Raw genomic sequence first — 25,189 nt, forward strand, 5'->3', positions numbered from 1 at the left:
AAAAGAGATGTATCTAGATTAGGAGATGACCACATTGTGACCCAAAGGATGGGTCAAATGCCTCATCAGTCTCAAGTACTTTTGCACTCACAAGAGTGAGTCCAACCCACCTGGAATTCCATTGACTCCTTTTAGATCAGTGGTTCTCAACCTTCCTAATGCCGCGACCCTTTAATACAGTTCCTCATGTTGTGGTGACCCCATAAAATTATTCCTAAAACCATTGAAAATATATGTTTTCCGATGGTCTTAGGCGACCCCTGTGAAAGGTTGAGAACCACTGTTTTAGATGAAAGCTATTCTCCTCAGCCACGGCCATGGCCACAGCCTGATCTGTCTTGGTGAAAGTTGGTAAGGAGGAAGAAACTTACGAATGCAGCCATAGAATCAAGAGAAAAACATACATTATATAGCCAAAGAAAACGTAAGCTTTACAAAAAAGTCTTATAAATGCTGCTTGAACCTGAAAAAAAAGACAACTTAAAGCAATTCTGTATCTAGTTCTGGGCTGTTTAGTTAGGGCTAACTGCTCTTACATATTTATATATTATAAGATAATTTATATAATGTAACAAAGAGGAAATTGTAGCTGTGAAAGCTGAAAAAAAGAATGGCAAACTGCCACATGCAGCGCCTCACTTGGATGTGTCTGGAGTCTTGGAAGCTTGACTACCCTACGTTCTCCTACAAATGGACCTTGAGCTTGTTTGGAGGTTCTAGCAGGGGAGCGCAGCTATCGTATACCCTTGACCGAAGATCGGTACACTCCTTCTATCTGGGATGGTCGTCCTCTTCCACCGAGCGCGCAGCTTCGGGAGGGACGCACATGGAGCGGTGAGGGAGGAAGGGGACACCCGCCTAGCCAGCCAGATCAGCCGAATCAACCCTGGCGATCAATGGGGTGACAGATGTCGCAGCCAGATCGCCCTCACATCCAAAGAAAGAAGGAGGCCTCGTACTTATATGAAGAATAAAATACTCCTACCTTCGAGGTTATGGTGGTACTAACTTGGCAGGTTTTAAAAATAAAATAGTTATTCGTGCGTTGTCAAAAAGACACCGTGAACAAACAGCGATGATTGCGACTTGCAAAATCCGTTTCAGCCGTCCTTAAACGCGTTCCCAAAAGGCTTTGAGAAAAATGCAAAGTAACCGTCTTAAGCACCTCCTCCTGGAGGCTCATCCCCCGCCCCCGGCTCCAATCTGCTGCGGCGGAGGCGGGAGCCGGCTTGGAATAAATCAGATCTGCGGCGGCTCCCGAAAGTTGAGCAGAAGCGCGAAGGAGAGGCGGATCTTGCGTCTCCGTTCTAAGACTGGTCGGAAGCAGAGGCTGGGAAGGCTTGGGAAGGGACCCGCGAGGTGCTCTTCTGCTTGGAGAGGTACTTGATCCTATGGAGAAATCAAGCACTATGAATGGGCTTGAGAAGGAGGATGGCTTGCTGCGATCGCTAGCTGCGATCGCTTGCTACCCAGTTGCTTGATTTGATCGTGGGAAGTGTTTTGTTTGAGCGAAGGTAATTCTTTTTTGGGGGGGCGGTGAGAGGGAGCTGCAAAAAACAGAACTTAGCCGGGGGGCTTCATCCCTTTGGGCGTCCCAACACGGCGGAGGGTTTCTGAATTAGGCTTTGCAATCCGAAGTGATCATGGGACGGATCTCTGTGTGTAAAAGTGAAGGGGGCGGAACACGGTACAGACACCAGAGTGCCTTCGCGACAATCGGCAGGAGTTTTGAAAACTTTTTTTCTTAGAGTCATCCTTTGGCTGATTTCTCCCCGTCTCCCACTTCTTTCTTAAGAATTCCCTGGGCGCCGAATCGGTTCAAAAGAAGTGAAATTTCGTTTATGAAAGAGAAGAGAGGAACTAGGCTGGGTTTTTAGTGGAAACACAGCACTGTATAATTGGTTTTATCAGTTTCCCCAAAGCAAGCACCGCCTGTGTTTTATAATATTCTTTTTTTTTTAATGAAGTGAGCGATGACCTTTGTTTGCAATGCTCAGTTTAGCATTCCATTTAGAACGGAATTTACCCTTCTGTTCCCTCTGACTGCCCACATAATTTCAGTTGAAGTTCGTAAAAGACCCTGAGATGCGTCAAGACTTTTTGTTCCTGTGTTCTCTCTCCTCGTAAAGAATACAGTAGTTAAGATCTTATCTGGAACTTTGTAGATACCACGCTGGCTATGCTCAGTCCTGCAGTCAAATTACTGTAGAGGTTACACACAAAACCATCTTTAGTTGCTCCCCATAAAACAGCTAATAGGGCTTCAAACAGTTCAATACTTTGGCCTTTCTAGTTTGGCATAAGAAGATATTTGCATATTTCTACAGCCGGGCAGCCAATTCTAAAAATAAAATGCAATTTCATGAGTTAGTTCTCTCCATTGCCCTCACTCTTGTCCATGAAGATGATAGGAGCAAAGCAAACATCAGCAGGCCAAGTGAGAGACTTCAGATCTCCTTTTCAGAACTTCCTTTCTGCTTGTGAATCCTGGTGCGTCTGATCTTTATCTTTCTTTTTTTTTAAAGCTTCAATAGCCACCCCTTCAACTCAGATGGGAATGGAAGTAGTTTGTCTCACAGAACCCTGGCACTCCTGTTTCCAATCTTAAAATAACCCTTTCCCCGTCAAGAGAAAATTGTACTTTCAAAAATGAGTCATTTTTTTCCAGGGACTGGATCTTAAGAGGATTTTCTGAGGCTCCCCTGGACCTTAAGTAGTGGCAGACCACTGATTACTGCCCTAAAGCTTCTGCTGCTTTGCCACCTCATTGTCATAAGTATCACAATTGTAATACTTGTTCATTGTTCTTCAGAAATTATGTAACTGGATTGATTGATTGATTGATTGATTGATTGATTCAAAGCCTCCCATCTTACATATGTAACTTTGGGCAGCTGATACAATTGAAAACCAAAAAGGAATAAAGAATTATAACTCAATAATTAAAAACTATTAAGGAAAAAAATTAAAGCAATTCAAAATATAATTTTCCAGAGCGGATAATCTGTATAATATCTAACAATACAACTAGCAAACTGGTGCCATAAAAACATTTTCCCCACCCCCAGGCCTGAAGACCAAATCATGCCTTAAAGAGTCTTTCAAAAGGCCAATAAGGTGGAGGGCTGCAGCAGAACAGGTTCTCCTCCTGGATCCCATCAGATGACATTCCTTTGTTAATGGGACCTGTAGAATGCCTTTCCTGCTAACCCTGATAGGAAGGGTAGATGTAATTGAGGAGAGATGGTTTTGCAGATAACCTGGCCCTATGCTAGGGGATTACCGGCTTCTTGAATTGAGCCTGGAAGCAAACTGGCAACCAGTGCAACTTGTAGAACAAAGGTGTTATCAGGCACTGATCAAGGAGTACATATAACTATCCCCTACTACTGCATTTTGCACCAGATTGTCGGGAGAGATTGGGTGAGCCAGGGGCAAGAGTCAAGCGGGTAATGAGTCTGAGAAGATGAATGTTAGATGTGAACAACAAGATCCACACATGAAGAGTTTGATTAGCTATTTTATTGCTCATGCCTTTTACACAGAAATCTTCCCAGATTGGTAATTTGCATCTGGGTCAGACTAGATATGGTTCATTCAAGAGGGGGAAAGGGGGTCAGACTTTGCCCTCTTGTACCTACATAAGGATTCCAGACTAATTCCCTGCTTGACTTCTCCCCCTGGCTTGCCGGTCTCTCTCTGAGACAGTTATAGCTTGCAGATGTTCTTCAAGGGCAGCCCTATGAACAGCATGCTAGAGTAATCCATTCTGGAGAGGACCAAGGCATGAGTGACTCTGAATAGAAGTTCTCAATCCAGGAACAGGTGCAACTGTGCACAACCTGAAATTGTGCAAAGCCCTTCCTAGCAATGTTTGTCACTTGCTCTTCAGACAGGAGTTATGAATTCAGAAAGACCCACAGATTGTGCAGCAGATCTGTTTGGGACAGTACAAACCTATTCAGCGCCATGGACCCCAAACCCAAAGCCATTCAGTCTTGCCAGGATTGAGCTGAAGCTTATTGTTCCCCATCCAAATCCATACAGATACTAGGACAGGATATCAACAACATCCCTTAGTTTGCCAGGTTGGTGATGTACAACTGGGTATCGGCATACTCACCCAGTAGCTTTACGTAGAAGTTCAAGAGGAATGGAGAGAATACTGAGCTTCGCATCACCCCACAGAGTAGGGATCGAGGGACCTCTCATTCTGATCAACACTGACTGAAACTAGCCCTGAGAGAAAGAAGAGAACTAGCACAATACATTGCCTCTCACCCCCAACCCTGGTCCAGAAGGATACCATCATTTCAGCAATACTGAAGGCTACCAAGAAATCAAGAAGAGCAAGGATGAATGCAGTATTCCCATTCTGCTCTCAATAGAGGTTATCCTAAAATACAACTAATGTCTTTTCAGTCTCTGAAAAGGAAAGGTTGGATACAGGATGAAAATTGTCCAGTATGGTGGGATCCAGTGATAGCTTCTTGAGGACACAATAAGGGTGGAGATGTATTTATGTTTTACCACCTTTACCTCTGCAAGGTAAGCCTTAATAGTGGCTTGGTCACATTTACCCCTTGTTGACTTCCAGAGGCACACTAGATGTCTCTTAGCTTATTTCATTACCTTCTGTAAACCACGGGGAATGGCAGGATCTGTGGGAAAGGAGAGGCCACATAGGCATGACCTGATCCACGTCCTCAGCTAGGTTATGCAGCACACCATCAGGAACAACCCCCTTACTACTTACCTTTACTACCAGTTCGTAACGGGTATCAATTATGATGTCCGGTCGGGTGGGTGAGGCCTCCTGCTGCTTTTACTACTGGTTCGCAAGAACCGGACAGAACCAGAAGCAACCCACCACTGCCCTGTTCCCTTTGGGACTCGTCAGGATCTATCAGTTGTCAGGGCATATAAATAAAAAATGTCTAACTTCCCACTTGGGGAGGGCAGCACCAGAGAATCTCTTGATTTTTAGGGAGTAATCAAACCATAGATAGGAGCTATGGTTTGATCACTTTTGAGTAACATAAAGATAGGAGCTATCCCCCCAATTCTGGATCCATTGCAAGAAGAAGAAAACCAGTTCAAGTGTGCATCCAGCCCTTTAGAACAGGGATCTCCAAACTTGGCAACTTTAAGACCCGTGGGCTGAGGAATTCTGGGAGTTGAAGTCCTTAAGTCTTAAAGTTGCCAAGTTTGAAGGCCCCTGCTGTAGAAAAGTAGATTAAAATCCTTTCCTTTTTTTTTTCTTATACTTGTTTCAAAGGGAGTTTCTACTTTTCCTGCAAAATCTGTAAGGAAAAAGAACTGGAGGAAGTATTTACCTGGTTTAGCTAGAAATTTACTAGAATTTCTAGCTAAGCTTTCCAAGTTAAGTTCATACATTTTTATGCATTCTCCCTTCCTTGTTATCTAGGCACGTCTCTGCCAAGCTTTGTAAATCAGTGGGCTGTTGTCATACCTTTCTTATCAGAGAGCTCTAGGGGAATGAATTTGCTTTCCAATCATTCAGTCTAGATGGGGCTTTAGAAAATGGCGGGCGGGTTGTCTTTTTTGTGACATTTATGCTAGATTGATTAGATGATCAATCAAATTATCTGTAATAATTTGGTTATAATTTGAGATCGGATGGCTGATGAACATTGCTGTGAGTTGCAGGAGAGGGAAATATACTTTTCCCTTTCCTGAATCATTCCTAGTCATTCCGGATTCAGAAAGACAGGGAATTTCAAGGACTTTCAGGAGGGCAGCTGTAATTCATCTGGACATATGCCAGTTCTCAACATCATGGTAATGGGTCAGGGTGGATAAAAATCAATGATTTTTTTAAAAAAATAAAAAACCCAGATTTTTTTGATTTAAATCGGATTTTTTTAATTTAAATCGGATTTTTTTTATTTAAATCGAATTTATTTTAATAAAAAACTTTTGGGGTAAAAATCTATCGTAAGATAGTCTTCTATTTAAGATACATAAATAATTTAGTTTATTCAGCATGAAATGGAGTTTAGTTATGTAGCATGAGGCTGTATATTCTGCAACACTGGGACTATCGGTGAGTCAACAGTGGGTCAAAGGAGTAGCAGAGATGACAGTTGCTCTTTAAAAATTATGATTTAAATCGAGTTGATTTAAATCAAGCCTTTTTACTAGTGATTTAAATCATGATTTAAATTGTGATTTAAATCAACTCGATTTAAATCAAATCCACCCTGTAATGGGTTGAGTCTCCGACTTGAACACATGCAAAAAGCCTCGGTTTGCATTGCTTAAGTATTACAACACATTTGAAGTACATACATTTCACCCACTAAAAACCAGGGGTTCAGATTCCTATGCTCAGTTTAGAAAAGGCTACTAAAAAGTAGGTGTTTGACCATGTGGAGATTTAATCAAGTCTTGCAAAAGAGATCGCTTTGAGATGGGTCAGCCCTAAATCCAGATCAGGACAATTATAGTTGGGTTAAATGAAGTTCACACAGAATATTATGTCATATGTTGACCCAGAGGCCTGGATCAAGTGAGAAATAAATTACTTGGACATTACTTCTGAATTAGCAGTTGATTTATTGAGACCCAATTCTGGGTTAGCACAATGTTGCATTAGCTGCTGTTTTCTACCAGGTTTTTCTGAATATGGAAATATGTAAACTGTTTTGTATGCTAGCATTGTGGTTATGTAAGTAAGAGTGTACTTACTGAACTGCCCTGCATTCTGTTAATGTAAATGAAGCGGGCTCTGATAGATGACCACTGGATAACTTTCTATTCACTCTATTCTAAAAAGCAATGCATCCGGTTGGAAAAAGTACAAACTCAGCCAAAATCCTTTTGGATCCTCTAGGAGGCCTCTAAGTTGTCAGAAGAAAGGAACATTCTAATGACATACAGCTTAAAGGTTGGTTAGGTCAAGGGGATCCACATGAGTTAAAAGTTGTCTATCATCAGAAGATGATTTGAGTCTATGCTTCAGTAATCTACAAAAAGAATTATAACTGTTGGCAAAGAATAAAATGAAACAGTAATTAGGAAGTGTCAATTAAAAATGACAAATGTATATGATCACATAAACTGCTGAGTTAACAGAATCCTTTGTCTAGAAGGGTATAAAATCATTGTACCTAATTTCTGTCTTTGTTCAACGCTTCATGTACAGAGCTTTGAACCTATTGCGCAATATACAAATTGTCTCTGATTAATCCAAAAGTTGTGTTGGTCTTATTAAATCCACAACACTGTCAAACCACAGATTTTCCTGTACTGGGAGCTATGGGACTGGGACTTATGTCTCCTGCATAAACAAATCAAAGATTATGTTAAGTGGTATCAGTATATCTATTAATAAAACTGTATTTCAGACGTGTGTCTGATGAAATATCTTGATCTGATCAATTAGCTTTACTCTGCTCTGCCTTTCCTGTGTTCGTGCAACAGAATGGTCTCTTCATTACTTTTTGTTCTTTGTTTTGTGCCCTCCTCAGGCCCCCATCCCAGGAGATTAAGAAACAATGGCCGAGAAACCTAAATTGTATTATTTTAATGGACGAGGCCGAATGGAACAGATACGGTGGTTGTTAGCAGCTGCTGGCGTAGAGGTCTGTGTTTCCTTATTTATAGACGCAGAAGGCTGTTGGAATATTTTTGCCAATTTTTTTTTCTCCGAAAAAATTTTTTCTGAGCAATTTGGTGAACTGGTTGTTGAAGAAATCATTAGGGCAGAGAACCGGTTGTTAAATTATTTGAATCCCACCACTGGATGGAGGTAACATCGTGGGGATGCGGCAAGGGGAAAAATGGTGTTACAAGGGCATGTCTGTGCCATGGAGAAAGATCAAAAGTCATGATTTGAAGTTCTAATCTTGGGGGATGGATGGCAAAGCCTTCAAAATTGCTCAAAATTTAAGCCAAGATTTCTCACACTAGAGAGCTTTATTGTAGAGAGTGAGAGGGTAGCTACAACATTTCCAAGCTTTGGGGTGGGAGCTGAGAACATGTATTGGCTACACTTGCAATATCACTGCTGAAAAGCATTTACCAAAATGGTAGCCAAAGTAACACATATATATATATCTACATACGTACATACATACATACATACATACATACATACATACATACATACATATTCTTACTTCTTCGTAGGGTTTATGTGTGTTTTTCTTCTAGCCAGGTTTTCCCTACGTAACCAAGGTTTTTTGTAGCTCCAGCTCAGTAGAATCACATCTACTCGGTTCTGGGCTTTTTTTTCCTTTCTAACAGCTAGCAAGCTCTAAAAAAAAAGCCCAGAACCGAGTAGATGTGATTCTACTGAGCTGGAGCTACAAAAAACCTTGGTTACGTAGGGAAAACCTGGCTAGAAGAAACACACACACACACACACACACACACACACACACACACACAGATATATATATGAATGACACAATGTCCTGATTGTCTTTTTTCTCTCTTTACCAATATGTGTCCAAGTAACCAGCATAGTTAATGATTCTAACTAGATTTCGGCTGGGTCCCAATGCTTTCCCTTCTTTTTCTCTCGTAGTCCTGTATGAGTGGCTTTTAAAGCTCAAGTGATATTTTCTGTCCTCAGTTTGTTGAAATTTCAAGTTTATACCTAAAGTGTTAGAAATATTTTGTAAAGTCCCCAATACAAGTAGTGCTCTACTTACGACATAATTGAGCCAAAAGTTTATGTACAGTAGCTAAGCGAGACAGTTGTTAAGTGAGTTTTGCCCCATTTTATGACCTTTCTTACCACAGTTGTTAAGGGAATCACTTGAGTGGTTAAGTGAGTAACACGGCTGTTAAGTGAATCTGGCTTCTCCAATGACATTGCTTGTCAGAAGGTTGCAAAAGGGGATTGCATGACTCCGTACACTGGAACTGTCATAAACATGAGTCACTTGCCAAGCACCTGAATTTTAATCATGTGATCATGGGAATGCTGCAATGGTCATAAGTCTGAAAAACAGTCATAGGTCACTTTTTAAAGTGCCGTTGTAACTTTGAATGGTCACTAAATGAACTGTTGTAAGTCGAGGACTACCTGTACATTAGGATTTTCCTGAAGGTTTATGAGCTATACAAAAGACTTGAGAGTGGAGTGAAATGGGCCATGATATGTGCAGTCTTTTTTCTATTATTCAGTAATGCGTGTAATAGTGGCAATTTTGAGGATTGTATAAGAAGCTGAAAAGTAGGATATGCATTTTGAACCCCACAGTACATGATTTACAAAATTAATAACGCACAATTGCATCTTTTTGTCTTGTAATGCGTGTACTTTACTACTGTAGCTTTTTCTAGCTAATTGTGTGGATCTGACTTGCATACCCCAAAAAGTGAATACCAGAACTCTTGGTTGTATTGCAGAGGAAAGTGTCAGATTTCAAGGCACTTGAATTACCGTATTTTTCGGAGTATAAGACACACCGGACTATAAGACGCACATACCTTTTTTGGTGAGGAAAACAAGAAAAAGAAATCTGCCTCCCAGCAATTTTGCCTCGTTTCAGCAAACAGCCTGCTTTACTTTCATTTTCATTTTCAGCATAGTTTGATTAGCACAAGAAAAAAAAAATCTGCTCCAGCAATTTATCTCCTAGCAGCAAGCAGCAGAGGCCACGCAAAACAGCTGAGATCAAAACAGCTGAGAGTCAGGAGGCCAATCCAATCAACTTGTGCTAATTAGGCTGTCCTAAAGCTGAAACGAGCTGTTTCTTCTTGCTGTTTGCTGCAAGGTGGTAACTGCTGGGAGGCAGAGGCCAAAGGGTTACAGTGGGTGGCCAGTGGGTGGGCAGGGCTACATTCAGTGTATAAGACGCACCTAAATTTTCACCCCCTTTTAGGGGGAAAAAGGTATGTCTTATACTCCGAAAAATATGGTACCACATGAAACTTTGTTTTTTTTAAAAAAAAAATTCTATCAGCTAGTCTTGCCTAATTTCAAGTATAATTCAGATAAAAATTGGCTTGCAAAAACCCGGCTTACTAAAAGTTACTTTTTTCAAATATACAATACTCAGTATAAATATACAAGCTTCCCTAAGAGATAATTCAGTTCTGTTCTGAGGTATTTGATATTCAGATACGGTTATTTGTAGGCAAAAGTTCAGTGATTCTTCTCAGTAGATTGCTGAGTTGAGTGGATTGCTATGTGGATTGCTACTGTATGAACTGAGTTCTAGAATTCTGAAAACAATTCCCTTTGCATCTTTTTTTCTGTCTTTTAGTTTGAAGAGGAATTTTTTGAGACCCGAGAACAATATGAGAAGCTGCTTCAAGGTTATTTGTGATGAAACTGCAAATATTTGGTTGTACCAATGGCACTAAATTTCTACTTGGATGGAAACAAACAGATGTTGTAATTCTTGAGTGATGGAGAAGAGCTACAATATGGCCTTGTTCCTGAAGAACAATGCATAATAAAAAACGGTTACCTTTTTACTCAGGCATAATCCATCATGACCCAGTGCAAGGTTGGGAAGCTGTGGCTGCCTAAACCAGGGATTGTCCAACCTTTTTAGACCGCAAAACCTGTTAATTTAAAAAAAAATTCCCAATGTCCCTGATTAAGAGGAAAAACGCTGGTGATGGGAAATTTGCTCCATTTGAGTGAACTTTTTTGGGGCTTTAGTCTCTCACAGAACCCCTTCAAGTTTTGGTGCAACACGGTATATCCATGGATCATGGCCTGATAAACCCTGTTCTCAACATTACTAATGTATGAATCCCATCAGCATGGAAAAATTGTAGTTATTCTAAATATAAAATCTTGCAAATTCTTAACATCTGTTGATGGAAGCTTCAGATAGTACCATCATAAATCTAAGAAATATAGATTTGATATGGATTTTCAAGGGCAGGGATCTTGTGTCCTTCCAGATGTTGAGTTACATTACACTACATCTTTGAATGAGGGTGTCCTGCCGGCCGCCTTGAAAGAGGCGGTGGTGAGGCCCCTCCTCAAGAAGCCCTCTCTGGATCCGGCTGTTTTGGCTAACTATCATCCAGTCTCCAACCTTCGTTTTATTGCGAAGGTTGTTGAGAGTGTGGTGGCGTGGCAGCTTCCCCAGTACCTGGATGAAACGACGTATCTGGATCCGCTCCAGTCCGGTTTCAGGCCCGGGTACAGCACGGAAACGGCATTGATCGTGTTGGTGCATGATCTCTGGAGGGCTCGGGATAGGGGTTATTCCTCTATCCTGGTCCTGTTAGATCTCAGTGGCTTTTGATACCATCGACCATGGTATCATGTTGTGCCGATTGGAGGGATTGGGGGGGGCCACCGTTTTGCGGTGGTTCTCCTCCTATCTCTCCAACTGGTCGCAATCTGTGTTGATGGGGGCAGCGGTCAACCCCGAGGTGCCTTGTTTGTTTCTGGAAGGGCATAGGATCCCTGCCCTTGAAAATGTACATTATCCTACATTTGTTGGGAGAAAAAGATAGATTTCTGCAGGTCGAATCTATGTTTCTTAGATTTATGAAGGTATTATCTGAAGCCTCCATCAACTGATGTTAAGAATCTGCAAGATTTCGGGGACTTCCGGTGGCACCGCAGGCGCTGAGGACGCTCTTTTCTTGAGCGCCAGCCCCGAGATCTTGTAAAGCGGCTAGAACAGCGCAAATCAGCTGTCTAGCGGCTTGAAAACTTTCTCCCCAGGAAAAGGGGAGGAAGAGAGCAGGCGGGCATAGGTAGAGCTCCCCAAGGAGCCCCAGGAACAATTCTGGGGCTCGAGGGGTGAGAGCTCCCTGGAAACCCGATAGAGCTCCGGATCCGGGACGTTTCTGCTTCAAGCAGAAGAAGACGCTGCGACCACCCCTGCAAACAACGCTTGAATAAACATCATTCGGAAGCAGGCTGAGCAAACTCAGGAGAGATGAGATCTGCAAGTACTGAACTTTAACTCCAAATGTGTATTACTTCCTTCTGACTTATTAAGGGGAGAAAGTGAAACCAAGATGGCGATTGTGCTTTAATGGGGCGTGAAAGTGAAAGTTAAAAAGGAAAGTTTCTTTTAGTGTTGGCAGCCCCTGTTCAAAATTAGAGATTTGTGTTTTTTTAAAAAAGGAGAAGATTAGAGATTACAGCAGTGATCCTTAAAAAAAGGATTGATATTATTTAAAGACTGATTTCTGGATTTGGTGGATCTACTGTTCTGGCAGCTGACTAAATTTAAATTGGAAGCTAAAAATGGCTTCAAAACAAATTAAGGCTATTGTCCCCAAAAGTGCTGGGACTTCACCAGCTCAAATGTCCAGATTGCAATCTCTCTCTGTTCCAACAGAACCAACAATATTAACATTTTAAATGATGCAGGAAGCCCTCAAAACACAAGCCTCTGTTACAGAAAAAAAATTGCTTCAATGTTTCAGGAGCAAACTCGAGAAGTTGCTGAAGAAATAGCTCAGGTCAAAGAGACTATTCAAAAATGAAACCAAGAAATTAGAGAAGATATTATTATGGCAGTACAAGGATTGGCAGGACACATTGAAGCAATAGATGAAAAAGTGGGAGAAATTAAGCAGTCTAATGAGAACTTGGAAAATAAAATGGGGGAGGTCCAGGACAAGATGGAAAGAGCAAATACTATATAGAGACATGGAATTTGCTCTGAGAATAAGAGGCCTCAAGGAAAATAAGCAAGAGAATTTGAGAGAGATCTTTTCAGAAGCATTTGCACAGATAATGGAAGATCAAAAAGCAAATTTTGAATGGCAAATTGACAAAATTTATCGTGTCAATTCATGGGTGGCCAGAGAGAAACATCTACCAAGAGACATTGTAGTTTATTTTACAACAAGGAGATTACGCAATGAAATCCTAGAAGTCACTTTTAAAAACAAACTTCAAGTGCAGGGGCAGGAGGTTTTAACACTGAAAGAAATTCCCCCCAAAATGTTGAGAGCCAGAAAGGATTATGCCTTTCTGGTGGAAGAACTGAGATACCATCAGATACAGTATAGATGGGAAGTTCCAGCCGGTTGAGTGGTGAATTATTCAGGAGAAAGATACCGTCTCAATTCAGTGTGGAAGGCAAGAGATTTCTATACCAATGTATTAAAGGCTGGATGCCCTCAGCCCCAGGAAGCTAGAAGGAAGATGGAAATAGAGGGGGCAAGAAAGGGGGAGAAAGAAGAATTGTTGGCACAGGCCCAAAAGGGTGATTTGTTTATTCAAGAAGAATTAATACAATTTTCGACTACTGTTCAAGCTTTGGAGATAGAAGAACCTAAGGATCAAAGACAGACTCGAGCGGCAGCCAAGTGTCAAGAAGAATTAAGAGTGCAGCAACTTCAAATGATTCAAGATACTACAAAAACAGGAGTGGGAGGAGCAAAGCCAAAAAGTAAAATGCATGGAGATTTCCAGCAAATGCTCCAAGTGCTTCAGAGAGCCAAGAATGGCAACTAGATTTTTGACTTGGAATGTTAATAGCCTAAATTCACCACAAAAGAGGAGAAAATATTTCATTATTTGAAACAGTTTAAAAATGATGTAATTTGTTTACAAGAGACTCATGTTAGAAGTAAAGATCAAAAATATTTAATAAATGCAAGGTTAGGTATACATTTTGTTGCATCTGCTCCTGAGAAGAAGAATGGTATAGTTATATACCTAAAAAAAGACTTAATTGCCAAATTAATTGAATCGGCTGATCAAGGAAGATTTATAGCAATTGAACTTTTAATAAAAGGAGAAAAAATACTTTTAATTGGAGTCTACACACTGAACCAACAACGAAAAATTTTATAAGCTTTTACATTCCAAGTTATTACAATGGGATTATAAATCATGTATCTTACTGGGCGATTGGAATGGAGTTTTAGACACTAAAAAAAGATAAGGGGCTCTTGCAGAACATTTCAACGCATGCCACATTGCCAAAATCGTTTTTTGAAATGATGGAGGATATGGAACTGAGAGATATCTGGCGAGAGAGAAACCCCAAAGAAAAAGACTTTACCTTTTTTTCTGATAGACATCAATCTTTCTCAAGGATTGATTTTATATTAATTACAAATGATTTCTTTTCCAGAGTGAAGAAGATGAAGATTTGTCCAAGAGTTTTAACGGATCATAGTCCAGTCTGGATGGAATTAGAGTATGGAAGGGGATCTAAGAGGTCTTGGAGGTTAAATGAAAATCTGTTTAGATATGAGGAAAATGTAAAAGAATGTAAAAAATTTATGAAAGAATTTTTTTATTATAAATATGCATAAGGGTACATCTATGGAAATGGTTTGGGATGCAAGCAAAGCATATATGAGGCATTTTGATATATTTGAATAATAAATATAGACACAAACAGGAAAAAAAAGGAAGGATTTAGAAGAGGAAATCAGAAAAAAAAGAACAAGCTTTGATATTGAATCCAGCAGATAAGAAAATAAAAGAGGCAATTTATTGCGTGGGCAATTTAATATGTTAATGGCAGATCAGGTCGCAACTAATTTGCAATATGCTAAACATAATACTTTTTGTAATGCTAATAAACCAGGGAGGTGGTTAGCATATTTGTTAAGGAAAAAACAAAAGTCATGGACCATAGAGAAAATAGAATATAAAGGTAAAGAGGTTTATCAGCAAAATATGATTAAAAAAGCATTTTTAGAATTTTATACGAGGTTGTATGCTGGTGATAAAATTCAAGGTACAGATATAGATAGATACCTACAGAAAGAGTATAATTACAAAAGAGCAAAGGGGGAGTTTAAATCAACCAATAGCCACTGAGATTATGTCTGCAATTAAGCAGTTGAAAGTGGGTAAAAGCTCCTGGGACAGATGGCTTGACAGCTGCTTATTATAAACATTTGCAGTTAGAAATGGTGGGACCACTTAAAGAATTATTTACTAATATACAATCTGGAGGAGATGTATCCCCATCTTGGAGGACAGCTTATATTTCTGGGGGAAAATTGTTGTAATGATTGTTAAAACTTTTTAAATAAATAAAAAAAGAATCTGCAAGATTTTATATTTAGAATAGCTACAACTCTTATTTGCTGATGGATGTTCTTGCAGTAACTGAACGTAGTGTTGCCCTGATTTTGGAATGCAATTCTGGCTCAATGGCTTAATTTGACTTACTCATTTAAAAAAAAAACACCATTTATAATAGAATATTAACTCTTCATTTTAATTATCTGTAGTGCCTGTGTCTCTATGTATTGTTTCTTTGTATTTTAAATATCTCTGGTTTTAATTCTGGTTTTATGTTTTATTGTAATCCAGGGAGAGAATTGTAATACAGATGGAACACTATGTTGTATTCTTTCTAGCCTTGAATGCTACACTCACTGCCTTATTTGGATAACTTTAACTGAATATTACTATGTGTTTATTTTTCAAAACACTGTTTGCAGTTCTAGTTGGATGACCAGTATGACACAGAACATATGTTTTATTATTATGCTAAGGTTATTCTAATAACAAATTGAATGAGACTGTAGGAGAACATAAGCATCTGCTGCATGCATTTCCACATTTTTAAATTGCAAACAGAATGGGGGAGAAACTCTGCTTGAAAAATGAAGGAATATATAGCCCATTTCAGAAAACATCTGGGAACACATGGAAATATATAGGTACATTTTTGTCCTGTAACTTTTTAAATAGGGCTCTTATTCTCTTGGCACGTTACTTAAATCAGCTGTGTTAAAATCCCAAATATGAGTAGACAGCTGTAAAGTTTAATGACACTCTCTTTTTGTTTAAACAGAAATCTAGGAACTGGGAAGGATTCATGCAGTACGTTGAATAATGATATTATTTGTTGTGTGAAATACGTTGTGGCTTGTAAATCATGTTTTATGCCTTAGCATATTGGATGAAAATCATGTTTTATGCCTTAGCATATTGGATGAAACCATCCTTATTGCTTTATTGAGCATAATGAGGTCTTGATATATTGTGCAGATCTAATAATAGAACAGCAAATCGGTTGAATGAACCATTTCTTTATATCAGTATTCTAGAAATAGGCCGGAACAAACATAAAATGACCTTGGCTTCTCTTGGCTTCTGTTGTAAAGTAAATATGTGCTTTGTAGGCAGAATATTTTGACATTTGCTATGTTTTTCTTCTTTCCAAAGATGGCTTCTTCCTGTTTCAGCAAACACCCATGGTGGAAATTGACGGGATGAAGCTGGTACAGACACGGGCCATCCTCCGTTATATTGCCACGAAGTACAACTTGTATGGGATGAACATGAAGGAGAGAGCATTGTAATGTCACCACTGTATCTAGCTAACTTGAAATTTCAGCTGGAGTCCTGTCTATTGTGCCTGCCTTTGATTCAGTCACATAAGAGCATCCCTCTCACTGAAATAAATTGTGGCCCACTCCTCAAAATACTACATGGGCTAGTCCACCATGTTAAACCATAAGGCTTGTTTAGCAACACATGCTAGTTTTGCTTGCAGGCCCATGCATCTAACCAACGACCTGTGATTTTGCCAGCCAGGCTCTATCATGTTTGTTTGTGTGGTTCTCCCGATTCCTTCTGGTAATCTGGATGGAAGCATAGCATGTATGACAGTTGTTGGTGGAGCCATTGGGCAGAGCTATGCATGTCTGTCACTAAACAAACTTTGTGGCTTAACACAATGTACAGGTGCAGCTTCTCATATTGGCATGCAAGTAACTCAACCATTGGGCTAGGATTATGCTTCAGAATACTTCTTTGCTCAAGCCAAAAGAAAATTTACCAAGGCTGGTCCTTGAAAAGCAACTTTCCTTGTGTGTGTCTATAGTTATTTGAATTAGAGAAACTGAAGTGGTATGAATTTCTCCCAGTGCTATGCATAGCTACTATAGCCATCCGCTATGCATTTGCCACTGGTCACTGGAATCCAAGGAAGGATAAATGTCTAGCAGCTGCAAACCAAGTTTAACTCCTTGATTAGATATTACTTATGACCAGTAAAGCTATCTGGTTAAATACATTTCCTGAAAAAATTGTTCATATATAGCCATTTAAAAAGCTAAAATTTGGAGATATTCAATTTTTTAAAAACTAGAGTACACCTATTTTAGGATTTTACTGCAGTTATTATGTGTTCTTTTCTTCAGCATGATGGCCAATTGGTGATTTTGCTTAGAGGGCATTCTGAAAAAAAGGACTCAAGAATTGGAAGTCATCCACACTTGATAGATTGTAAAATAAGCGCTCAGACTGATGCAGGATGTTCTGTCTTCTTAGGATTGACATGTATGTGGAAGGAACAACGGACCTGAGTCTCTATATTTTGTCCTTCCCTTTCTTGACACCGGAGGATCAAGAGCGCCAACTTGTTACTATTAAAGAAAAATCAACAAAAAGATATTTTCCGGTTTATGAAAAGGTAAGTGTTACTAAACAAATGTTTTTGGTTCAAGGATCACCCACCATAGCTTCCAGATCAGTGGTGGGTTCCTCCTGGTTCGGCCCGGTTCCTGTGAGCCGGTAGTGGTGACGATATGACGTCACCGAACCGGTTCTACCCCCCCGCTCTCCACGTTATTCTTACCTTTTATTTGGCCCCACTCCCAATCTATTGCTGCCTCCTGAGTCCCAGCTGATGGCTAAGGGAAAAAAACTGTTTAAACTCTTGCCCTGGGGCTTCAAAGGGCTGCCCTACAGCTGATCAGTGTTAAAAGAAAACAAAAAAATGAATAAAATAAATGGGTAGACCCAGTGGTGGGATTCTAGTTCGGTAAAACCGGTTGTTAAGTAGTTAAGTCAGTGGTTCCCAAAGTGGGCGGTACCATGCCTTAGGGGGGCAGTAAGAGGCAAGGGGGGCGGCAGGGGGGCACTAGAGGCAAAAGGGGGCAACAGGGGCGCTAAGTGGCAAGGAGAGTGGCCCCCACCCTTTGGCCTGTGCCTCACAGCAGTTACCTCCTTGCAAGCAAGCAGCAAGAAAAAACAACTCCTTTCAGCTTCAGCATAGGTTAATTAGCCCGTTGATTAGATCTGCCTCCCGACTCTCAGCTGATTTGCTCTCAGCTGTTTTGTGCAGGGCTCAGCTGCTTGCTGCAAAGAGCTAAATTGCTGGAGCAGATTTTTTTTTCTCCTTATGCAAATCAAGCTGAAAACAAAACTGAAAGTAAAGCAGCGTGTTGGCTGTTATGTTGGAAAATTAGGCAGAGGCAGATTTCTTTTCTTTTTCCTCACCAAAAAAGGTAGGTGCAAACAATGGGAAATTTAGGGCAAAAGAGGAGAGTTCAAGATTTTAAAACACAAAAGAAAAAAAGCTCTGTTTAACTAGGGAATTGTAATAATTGAGATACTATTAATTGTATATTGTGTTGAAAGCAGAAATGGATAAGTTGTGGTTTGGAGGAATATAGGGGGGAAATTATTTGGTTTATTATTATTGGAAAATACAATTAATTGATTTGTAAGAAATTGGATTGCATGGAAATAATTGGAATATTCATATTCATATTGATTAATATACAAAAAAGATAGTTATATAACTAATTGATTTATATTAAAATGTTGAATTTGTATTAAACAACTGTAATATTACATAATTAACCAATGTGAGGGTGGATATAAAAATAGATGACAATGGGAAGGGGTATAATATAGAATAGAAGGGAAAAATTGAATGATTAAGATTAGAGATGAGGATGAAGGGTAATATTGTTTTTTTAAAAAAATAGATGAGGAATAAATATGGCAAAAAGGAAATATAGAAATTGTAAATTTAATTGAAATGACTAAACACTGTTTAAATTTGTGAACTGGCCAAATACTCTGTTCAAAGAAAATACATTGTATGTTTGTATGTGTGTTTCTAATTATTGCTATTTATTCCTATTTGTTCTCTTTTATTCTTTAAAGTTTAACAATTCATTCTTTATCTTAATATCTTTATATTTGTTTGGGGTTGCCTTTCTTCCCTTTCATCTTTTTTATTGTACAGCAATCTTTCTCCTCAAACCTACCACCTCTCTCTTTTCTTTCCTTCTTACTTTCTCTTCCCCCCTCTTCTTCTCCTCCCTACTTCCACTTTCTTTCTCCTTCTCCTCCTCTCTTACCCTCCCTCTAATTTCCCTTCCCTTCCTTCCTCCCTTCTCTTCCTTCCCTCTCTTCTCCTTCCTTCATCCCTCTCTATTGCTGTATCCTTTTGTGCATATGGATTACTCAGAGGGCTGAAAGTTATTTTTGACTGGTCCTTGCACTTTTGACCAGTCCTCAAACTTACGACTGTCCTCACATTTTATGTTTTTCGCCCTATCTTGTCACTATGGTGAAGAGAAGCAGTTGTGAAATGAGTGACACGGTTGTTAAGAATGCTACAATGGGCATAAATGATGACCAGTCATAAGTGCGAGGACCGGTCAAAAGTGCGAAGACCTGTCAGAAATGACTTTTTTCAGCCCTCTGGGTAGTCCTTTTGTGTGTATGGACTACTCAGAGGGCTGAAAAAATTATTTTTGATTGGTCCTCGCACTTTTGACCAGTCCTCGAACTTACAACTGTCCTCACATTTTACGTTTTTTGCCCTATCTTGTCACCATGGTGAAGAGAAACAGTTGTGAAATGAATGACATGGTTGTTAAGAATGCTGCACGGGCATAAATGTGAGGATGGTCATAAGTGTGAGGACCAGTCAAAAGTGCAAGGACCTGTCAGAAATGACTTTTTTCAGCCTTCTGAGTAGTCCCTATGCACATAGCCATGGCCCCCCGGTCATATGACCAGCTAGCCACGCCCACCCAGTCACATGACCTCCAAGCCACGCCCACAAAATAAACCACACCCACAGAACCGGTAGTTAAAAAATTTAGAACCCACCCGTTCCAAATGTTTTACAGGTGCACTGAAACTCCAACAATCTCTTGCCTGGGTGGAAGTGTTGGAAGGATAAAACATCAAGTTCCTCACCTTTGCTTTACAGCAGGGATATGTAGTAGTGTTTTTTATCTGTGTGAAGCCTGGACTTGTCTTGAGAGGTGTGCTGAGTCCTGCACTCAGAAAAGATGTATATTCTAGAATAGAATAGAATAGAATAGAATAGAATAGAATAGAATAGAATAGAATAGAATAGAATAGAATAGAATAGAATAGAATAGAATAGAATAGAATAGAACGTAGAACGTAGAACGTAGAATATAGAACAGACCTTGAAGGTCTTCTAGTCAAACCTCCTGCTTAGGCAGGAAACTATACCATTTCAGACAAATTGTTATCCAATCTCTTCTTAAAAACTTCTAGTGTGGGAGTATTTACAACTTCTGAAGGCAAGTTGTTCCACTGGTTAATTGTTCTAATTGTCAGGAAATTTCTCCTTAGTTCTAAGTTTCTCTCCTTGATTAGTTTCCACCCATTGCTTCTTGTCCTACCCTCAGGTGCTTTGGAGAATAGCTTGACTCCCACTTCTTTGTGGCAGCCTGAGATATTGGAACACTGTTATCATGGCTCCCTTAGTCCTTTTTTTCATTAAACTAGACATACCCAATTCCAGCAACCGTTCTTTATATGTTTTAGCCTCCAGTCCCCTAATCATCTTTGTTGCTCTTCTCTGCACTCTTTCTAAACTCTCAACATCTTTTTTTTTTATTGTGGTGACCAAAACTGGATGCAGTATTCAAAGTGTGGCCTTATCAAGGCATTATAAAGTGGTATTAACACTTCACGTGATCTTGATTCTGTCCCTCTGTTTATGCAACCTAGAACTGTGTTGGCTTTTTTGGCAGCTGATGCACGCTGCTGGCATTTAAATGGTTGTCCACTAGAACTCCCATGTTCCCTCTCACAGTTACTACTATTGAGCAAGGCACCACATATACTGTGTTTCTCCAAAACGAAGACCTCTTCAGATAATAAGCCAAATCGGGCTTTTGAGCGCATGCACTAAAATAAGCCCTCCCCGAAAATAAGGCCTTTGAAGCGCCTGTGCAGCCGGTCCCGATTTCCTCAGGGGGGGAGGAAAGGAGGGGAGAACATGCCCCATGCGCCCCACATGCACCTGCCATCCACGCGGAATGGCTTCACAGAGGCCGCTCCCACAAACCCTAGCAAACCCAGCATGCCTGGGTCGACGGTATGGTGCAGAGTCCTGGGAAGCATGGTTAGAAGCGCGTGCATGGCCGCAGTGGTGAACAGCTAATGAGCAGCTGTGTTGCGCTGCCGCTGGAAGTCCCGTTGCTGCTGCTCCCTCCGTCATTGCCTGTCAGTGCTGCTCGCAGCCAGACTCAGCCAGGAAAGCGGCCTACTGACGAGCGGCTGACTGGTGTTGTCCTAATGTGTCCTGCCAATGCCTTGTTGCAATCCTGGAATATGCTGAAGGCTCAGAATGTGGCGTTTTTGCAAACGGCTTGAAAATCGGGAGGGGAGATTTTACTGCCGCTTATCTGTTCTCAGTCTGTGCTGAGCTTCAGAACAGGGTGAGAGGCAGGAAAATCCCCCTCCCCATTTTCAAGCCGTTCACAAAAACGCCCCATTCCAAGCTTTCAGCATATTCCAGGATTGCAACATTGAAGGGCAGGCAACGGCGATGGGACATCTGGTCACAGCGCCGTAGCTGGGCTGAAGGCATGGTGCAGAGTCCTCGGAATGTATATCCTAGAATAGAATAGAATAGAATAACATAGAATAACATAGAATAACATAGAATAACATAGAATGTAGAATATAGAACAGACCTTGGAGGTCTGTTCTATATTCTAGTCCAAACCCCTGCTTAGGCAGGAAACTATACCATTTCAGACAAATTGTTATCCAATCTCTATGTGCACGGTTGCAGGGATGAACAGCTGACGAGCGGCTATATTGCGCTGCTGCTGGAAGTCCTGTTGCAGCTGTTGCCTCCTTTTTCTTCACTGGCTGCGCACCTTGTTGCCTGCCGGTGCCGCTCGCATCCAAATTCAGCCAGGAGAGCGGCCTGCTGACGAGCGGCTGGCCGGCGCTGTCCTGACGTGTCCTGCCCCTGCCGCCTTGCTCGTCATTGGACTCACCAGCTCCGATGCAGCTCTGTGCCCCCCCCACCAGGTATGGCGAGTTCGCTCCTCCTGCATCTCAAAAAAAAAAAAAGACCTCCCCCAAAATAAGGCCAAGCGCTTATTTTGGGGGTCAAAAGAAAATAAGACCTGTCTTATTTTCAGGGAAGCACGGTACTGTACCTGTGCATTTTGCTTTTCTTGCCTAAATGTAGAACCTTATTTTTTTCACCATTGAATTTCATTGTTAGATAGCACCCAATGTTCAAGTCTGTCAAGATCCTTCTATATCTTAAGCCTATCTTCTGGAGTGTTGGCTATTCCTGCTAGCTTGGTATCATCTGCAAATTTGATGAGTTCCCCATCAATCCCCTTGTGCAAATAATTGATGAATATGTTGAAGAGTACTAAAACAGAGCCTTGGGGTACCCCACTGCATGCTTCCTTCCATGTAGATGCAGTTTCATTGAGGATTACACGTTGAGTTCGGTTGGTCAGCCAGTTACGAATCCATCTGGTGGTGATGCTGTCTAATCCACATTCTTATCAAATAGTAGGTTATGGTCTACTTTATCAAATGTCTTACTGAAGTCCAAGTAAATTACATCCACAGCATTCCTCTGGTCCACTAGTTTTGTCACTTTGTCAAAGAATGCAATAAGATTTGTCTGGTATGATCTGTTTTTGACAAACCCATGTTGGTTTTTGGTTATTACTTTGTGTGCTTCTAGGTGTTTGCTGCTTCATTAAATTATGGAGGGGTATATAAGTCTTAAGTGCTATTGCTATAATGACAAGGGGAGAAATATGGCTATGGTGTGCCTTCTGAGTAATATATGACAGTGAAACCATCATTTCGATACTTTTGTTTTGCAAAACAAGGGTCATTCATTTCTTACTTTACTCATAGAAGATCTCTCCACTGGAATCTTGGAGACCACTGAGTGGCTGCTGTTAGATTTGGTCTATTCATCTTGCCCTTATAGGTGCTGAAGGATCATGGACAAGATTTCCTTGTTGGCAATCGGTTTAGCTTGGCAGACATTCACCTCTTTGAAACTATTTTAATGGTAGAGGAAAAACTCCCCACCATCCTGAATGAATTTCCTCAATTGCAGGTATGAGAAAATAAATAAAGTCTTAGTATTCCTTTAAATTTAAAGCCTATGCCATGAGCTTTGAACAGGGCTTTATCAAATGGATTAAACATGGTTGGTATTACATGTGTATATTGAGACTTGTATCATAATTATAGCTTTTTAATTGTTTAATGCTAAAGTCCAGTTGATGAAAGTGTTTTCATCCTCCTCGCTAGGCTTTTAAAACAAGGATCAGTCACATTCCCACAATTAAGAAGTTTCTGGAACCAGGAAGCCAGAGGAAACCTATCCCTGATGGTAAATACGTGGAGACAGTGAGAAATGTTCTCCAGATGTATCACCAGCTGAAGCCAAATCCTTGAGATTCTATCAAGTTGTTCTGATGATTTCAGTTACAGAATTTAGTAATACGCGCAAAACAAAAACCATGCTTTCACATTGGAGATACACAGTTTGCAAGAGTATCGCACAACCTTTGCAAAGTGGATTATAGACTGTGAAAATAGCTTCTTCTGTAGATGATAGTGACAGTTGTAGCAAAGAAAGAGGATCATGATTGTAAAGGGATTTGATATAAGCATTATGACTGATTAAGATCAACATTCACTAAGAGAATCATATTTTTAAGAAGCGGTGTTTTAATTCTAGACTATCTGTAATCTCTATTATTTATTTATTTTGGCAACTCAATAGCATCCCTGAAATTATACTATTGAGATTTAGTAAACTATCTCCAAAACAGGAATTCACACGTTTTGATAGAAAACAAAATGTGGATCAGTCAAAAAAGTTAATTCTCCTAATAAATAAAGCATGCAATCCTTTTGAAGAAACTCTGTCCCACCATTCAGCATAATATCAAAAGCATAGTTACCCAGACCACTGCAGTCTTCATCATCACCACCAACATTTTAATGTTTTTTTGGTAAAATGTGATCTATCAAAAGTTGCCTGCTGTTTTAAAGGGTATTGTGAATCATTGCATTGTATGAAATAATATTTTTACTAGTCCAATAAAATAAAGCTTAGCAAGAAACGGGGAAAAAAAACATTTTCTATCTAACATTGTATTTTATGAACAAAGGTTTTTTGGTTGTTCAAACCTTCTTCTTTTTCCTTTCCCCAGTCTGTTTGTTCTTTCAAACCATAGTGTGTTCCTTGATTTTGATTCAAAGTGGTTTGCAAATTCAGCCATTTTGACATATACAATGAATAATGATTTAGCACAGTGTTAAATATCATATAGCGTAAAAAGTGCTCAAATTAAATACGTTTAGGATTGAAATATACATGTCCAGGTTTCCATAGTATTTTATCAATCTCTTAAAAGGTATACATGTCAACATTTTAGTACATTTACATTTAATTTGTGGTGTTCATTAGTATAGTGACTATTTTTTATCATATTGGCCTGTTGCTACCGTGCTTTGGAATTTTATTCTGTTTCTAATGAGCTGTTTTTCTTGTACAGAAAAATATTGTTTGCCCACAAAGAACGCTCATTTCTGATTTTATTAAGATCTTTTGATCTTGTAATCTTTTTGTGAGTGACAATTATAGATAAAACACATACTGTACTGTAGTTTTTAGGACCATTCATTAAACTCCCTGAATGCAATTTACAATTTTATAAATCAAGTATACCTACTTCAGGTTAATATTTTAGAATCTTAAGCTTAATGCATAGGATTTCCAAGAGTATCATGATTCGAGGGTTAAAATGTAGGATTCCTTTCACACAATTTACCAATGTAACAAATGAAGAAAATAGCTTTCAGTTAAAAAAAAAAGGAAGGGTAAAATTAAGGAAACCGTAAAACCCATCATCTAAAGCAAAAAGGGCCTCTTGGAGAGCCAGCAAATCCAGGCTTCTTAGGCTGGATTTTTCTCTTAGACTCTGCCAGCTCTCTTACTGATTAATATTCTGGTTAAAGAAATATGTGTCTCTAAGAATAACATAACTAGTGACACAGGCTCTGTCTCACACCTTTGTGCACACACACTATCACTACATTTGTTTTTAAAAATCTACATTAAAAAAAAAGTTATATCTTGTGAAGTTACATGCCAACAATACACTTTGGCACTTAGGAAAGGAATGAAATGTTTAATAAAATTTAAGGTCTCTTATTTGGGGGTGG

The 25,189-nt window shown here is 39.8% G+C and overlaps 1 protein-coding gene across 3 annotated transcripts; it reads left to right on the forward strand.

Annotated features, from left to right (window-relative positions):
* Nucleotides 1–1,223: 1,223 nt before the first annotated feature.
* Nucleotides 1,224–24,394, forward strand: LOC139325101 (glutathione S-transferase 3-like). 3 transcript variants are annotated; one of them, XM_070954839.1, is made up of 8 exons: nt 1,224–1,379; nt 4,423–4,548; nt 7,494–7,607; nt 10,245–10,296; nt 16,112–16,244; nt 17,222–17,363; nt 22,935–23,066; nt 23,264–24,394. In XM_070954839.1, the coding sequence occupies exons 3-8, from the start codon at nt 7,521–7,523 to the stop codon at nt 23,408–23,410; spliced, it is 693 nt and encodes a 230-aa protein (XP_070810940.1). In that variant the 5' UTR covers nt 1,224–1,379; nt 4,423–4,548; nt 7,494–7,520; the 3' UTR covers nt 23,411–24,394. The 3 variants fall into 3 exon arrangements, with proteins under 3 accessions (XP_070810940.1, XP_070810932.1, XP_070810949.1); XM_070954831.1 differs by lacking the exon at nt 4,423–4,548; XM_070954848.1 differs by lacking the exons at nt 1,224–1,379; nt 4,423–4,548 and adding an exon at nt 1,411–1,514.
* Nucleotides 24,395–25,189: the final 795 nt, after the last annotated feature.

This window comes from Pituophis catenifer, unplaced genomic scaffold, assembly GCF_029215685.1.
Source record: "Pituophis catenifer annectens isolate HBS135680 unplaced genomic scaffold, rPitCat1.0.hap2 SCAF_1, whole genome shotgun sequence".
Lineage (NCBI taxonomy): Eukaryota > Metazoa > Chordata > Lepidosauria > Squamata > Colubridae > Pituophis > Pituophis catenifer.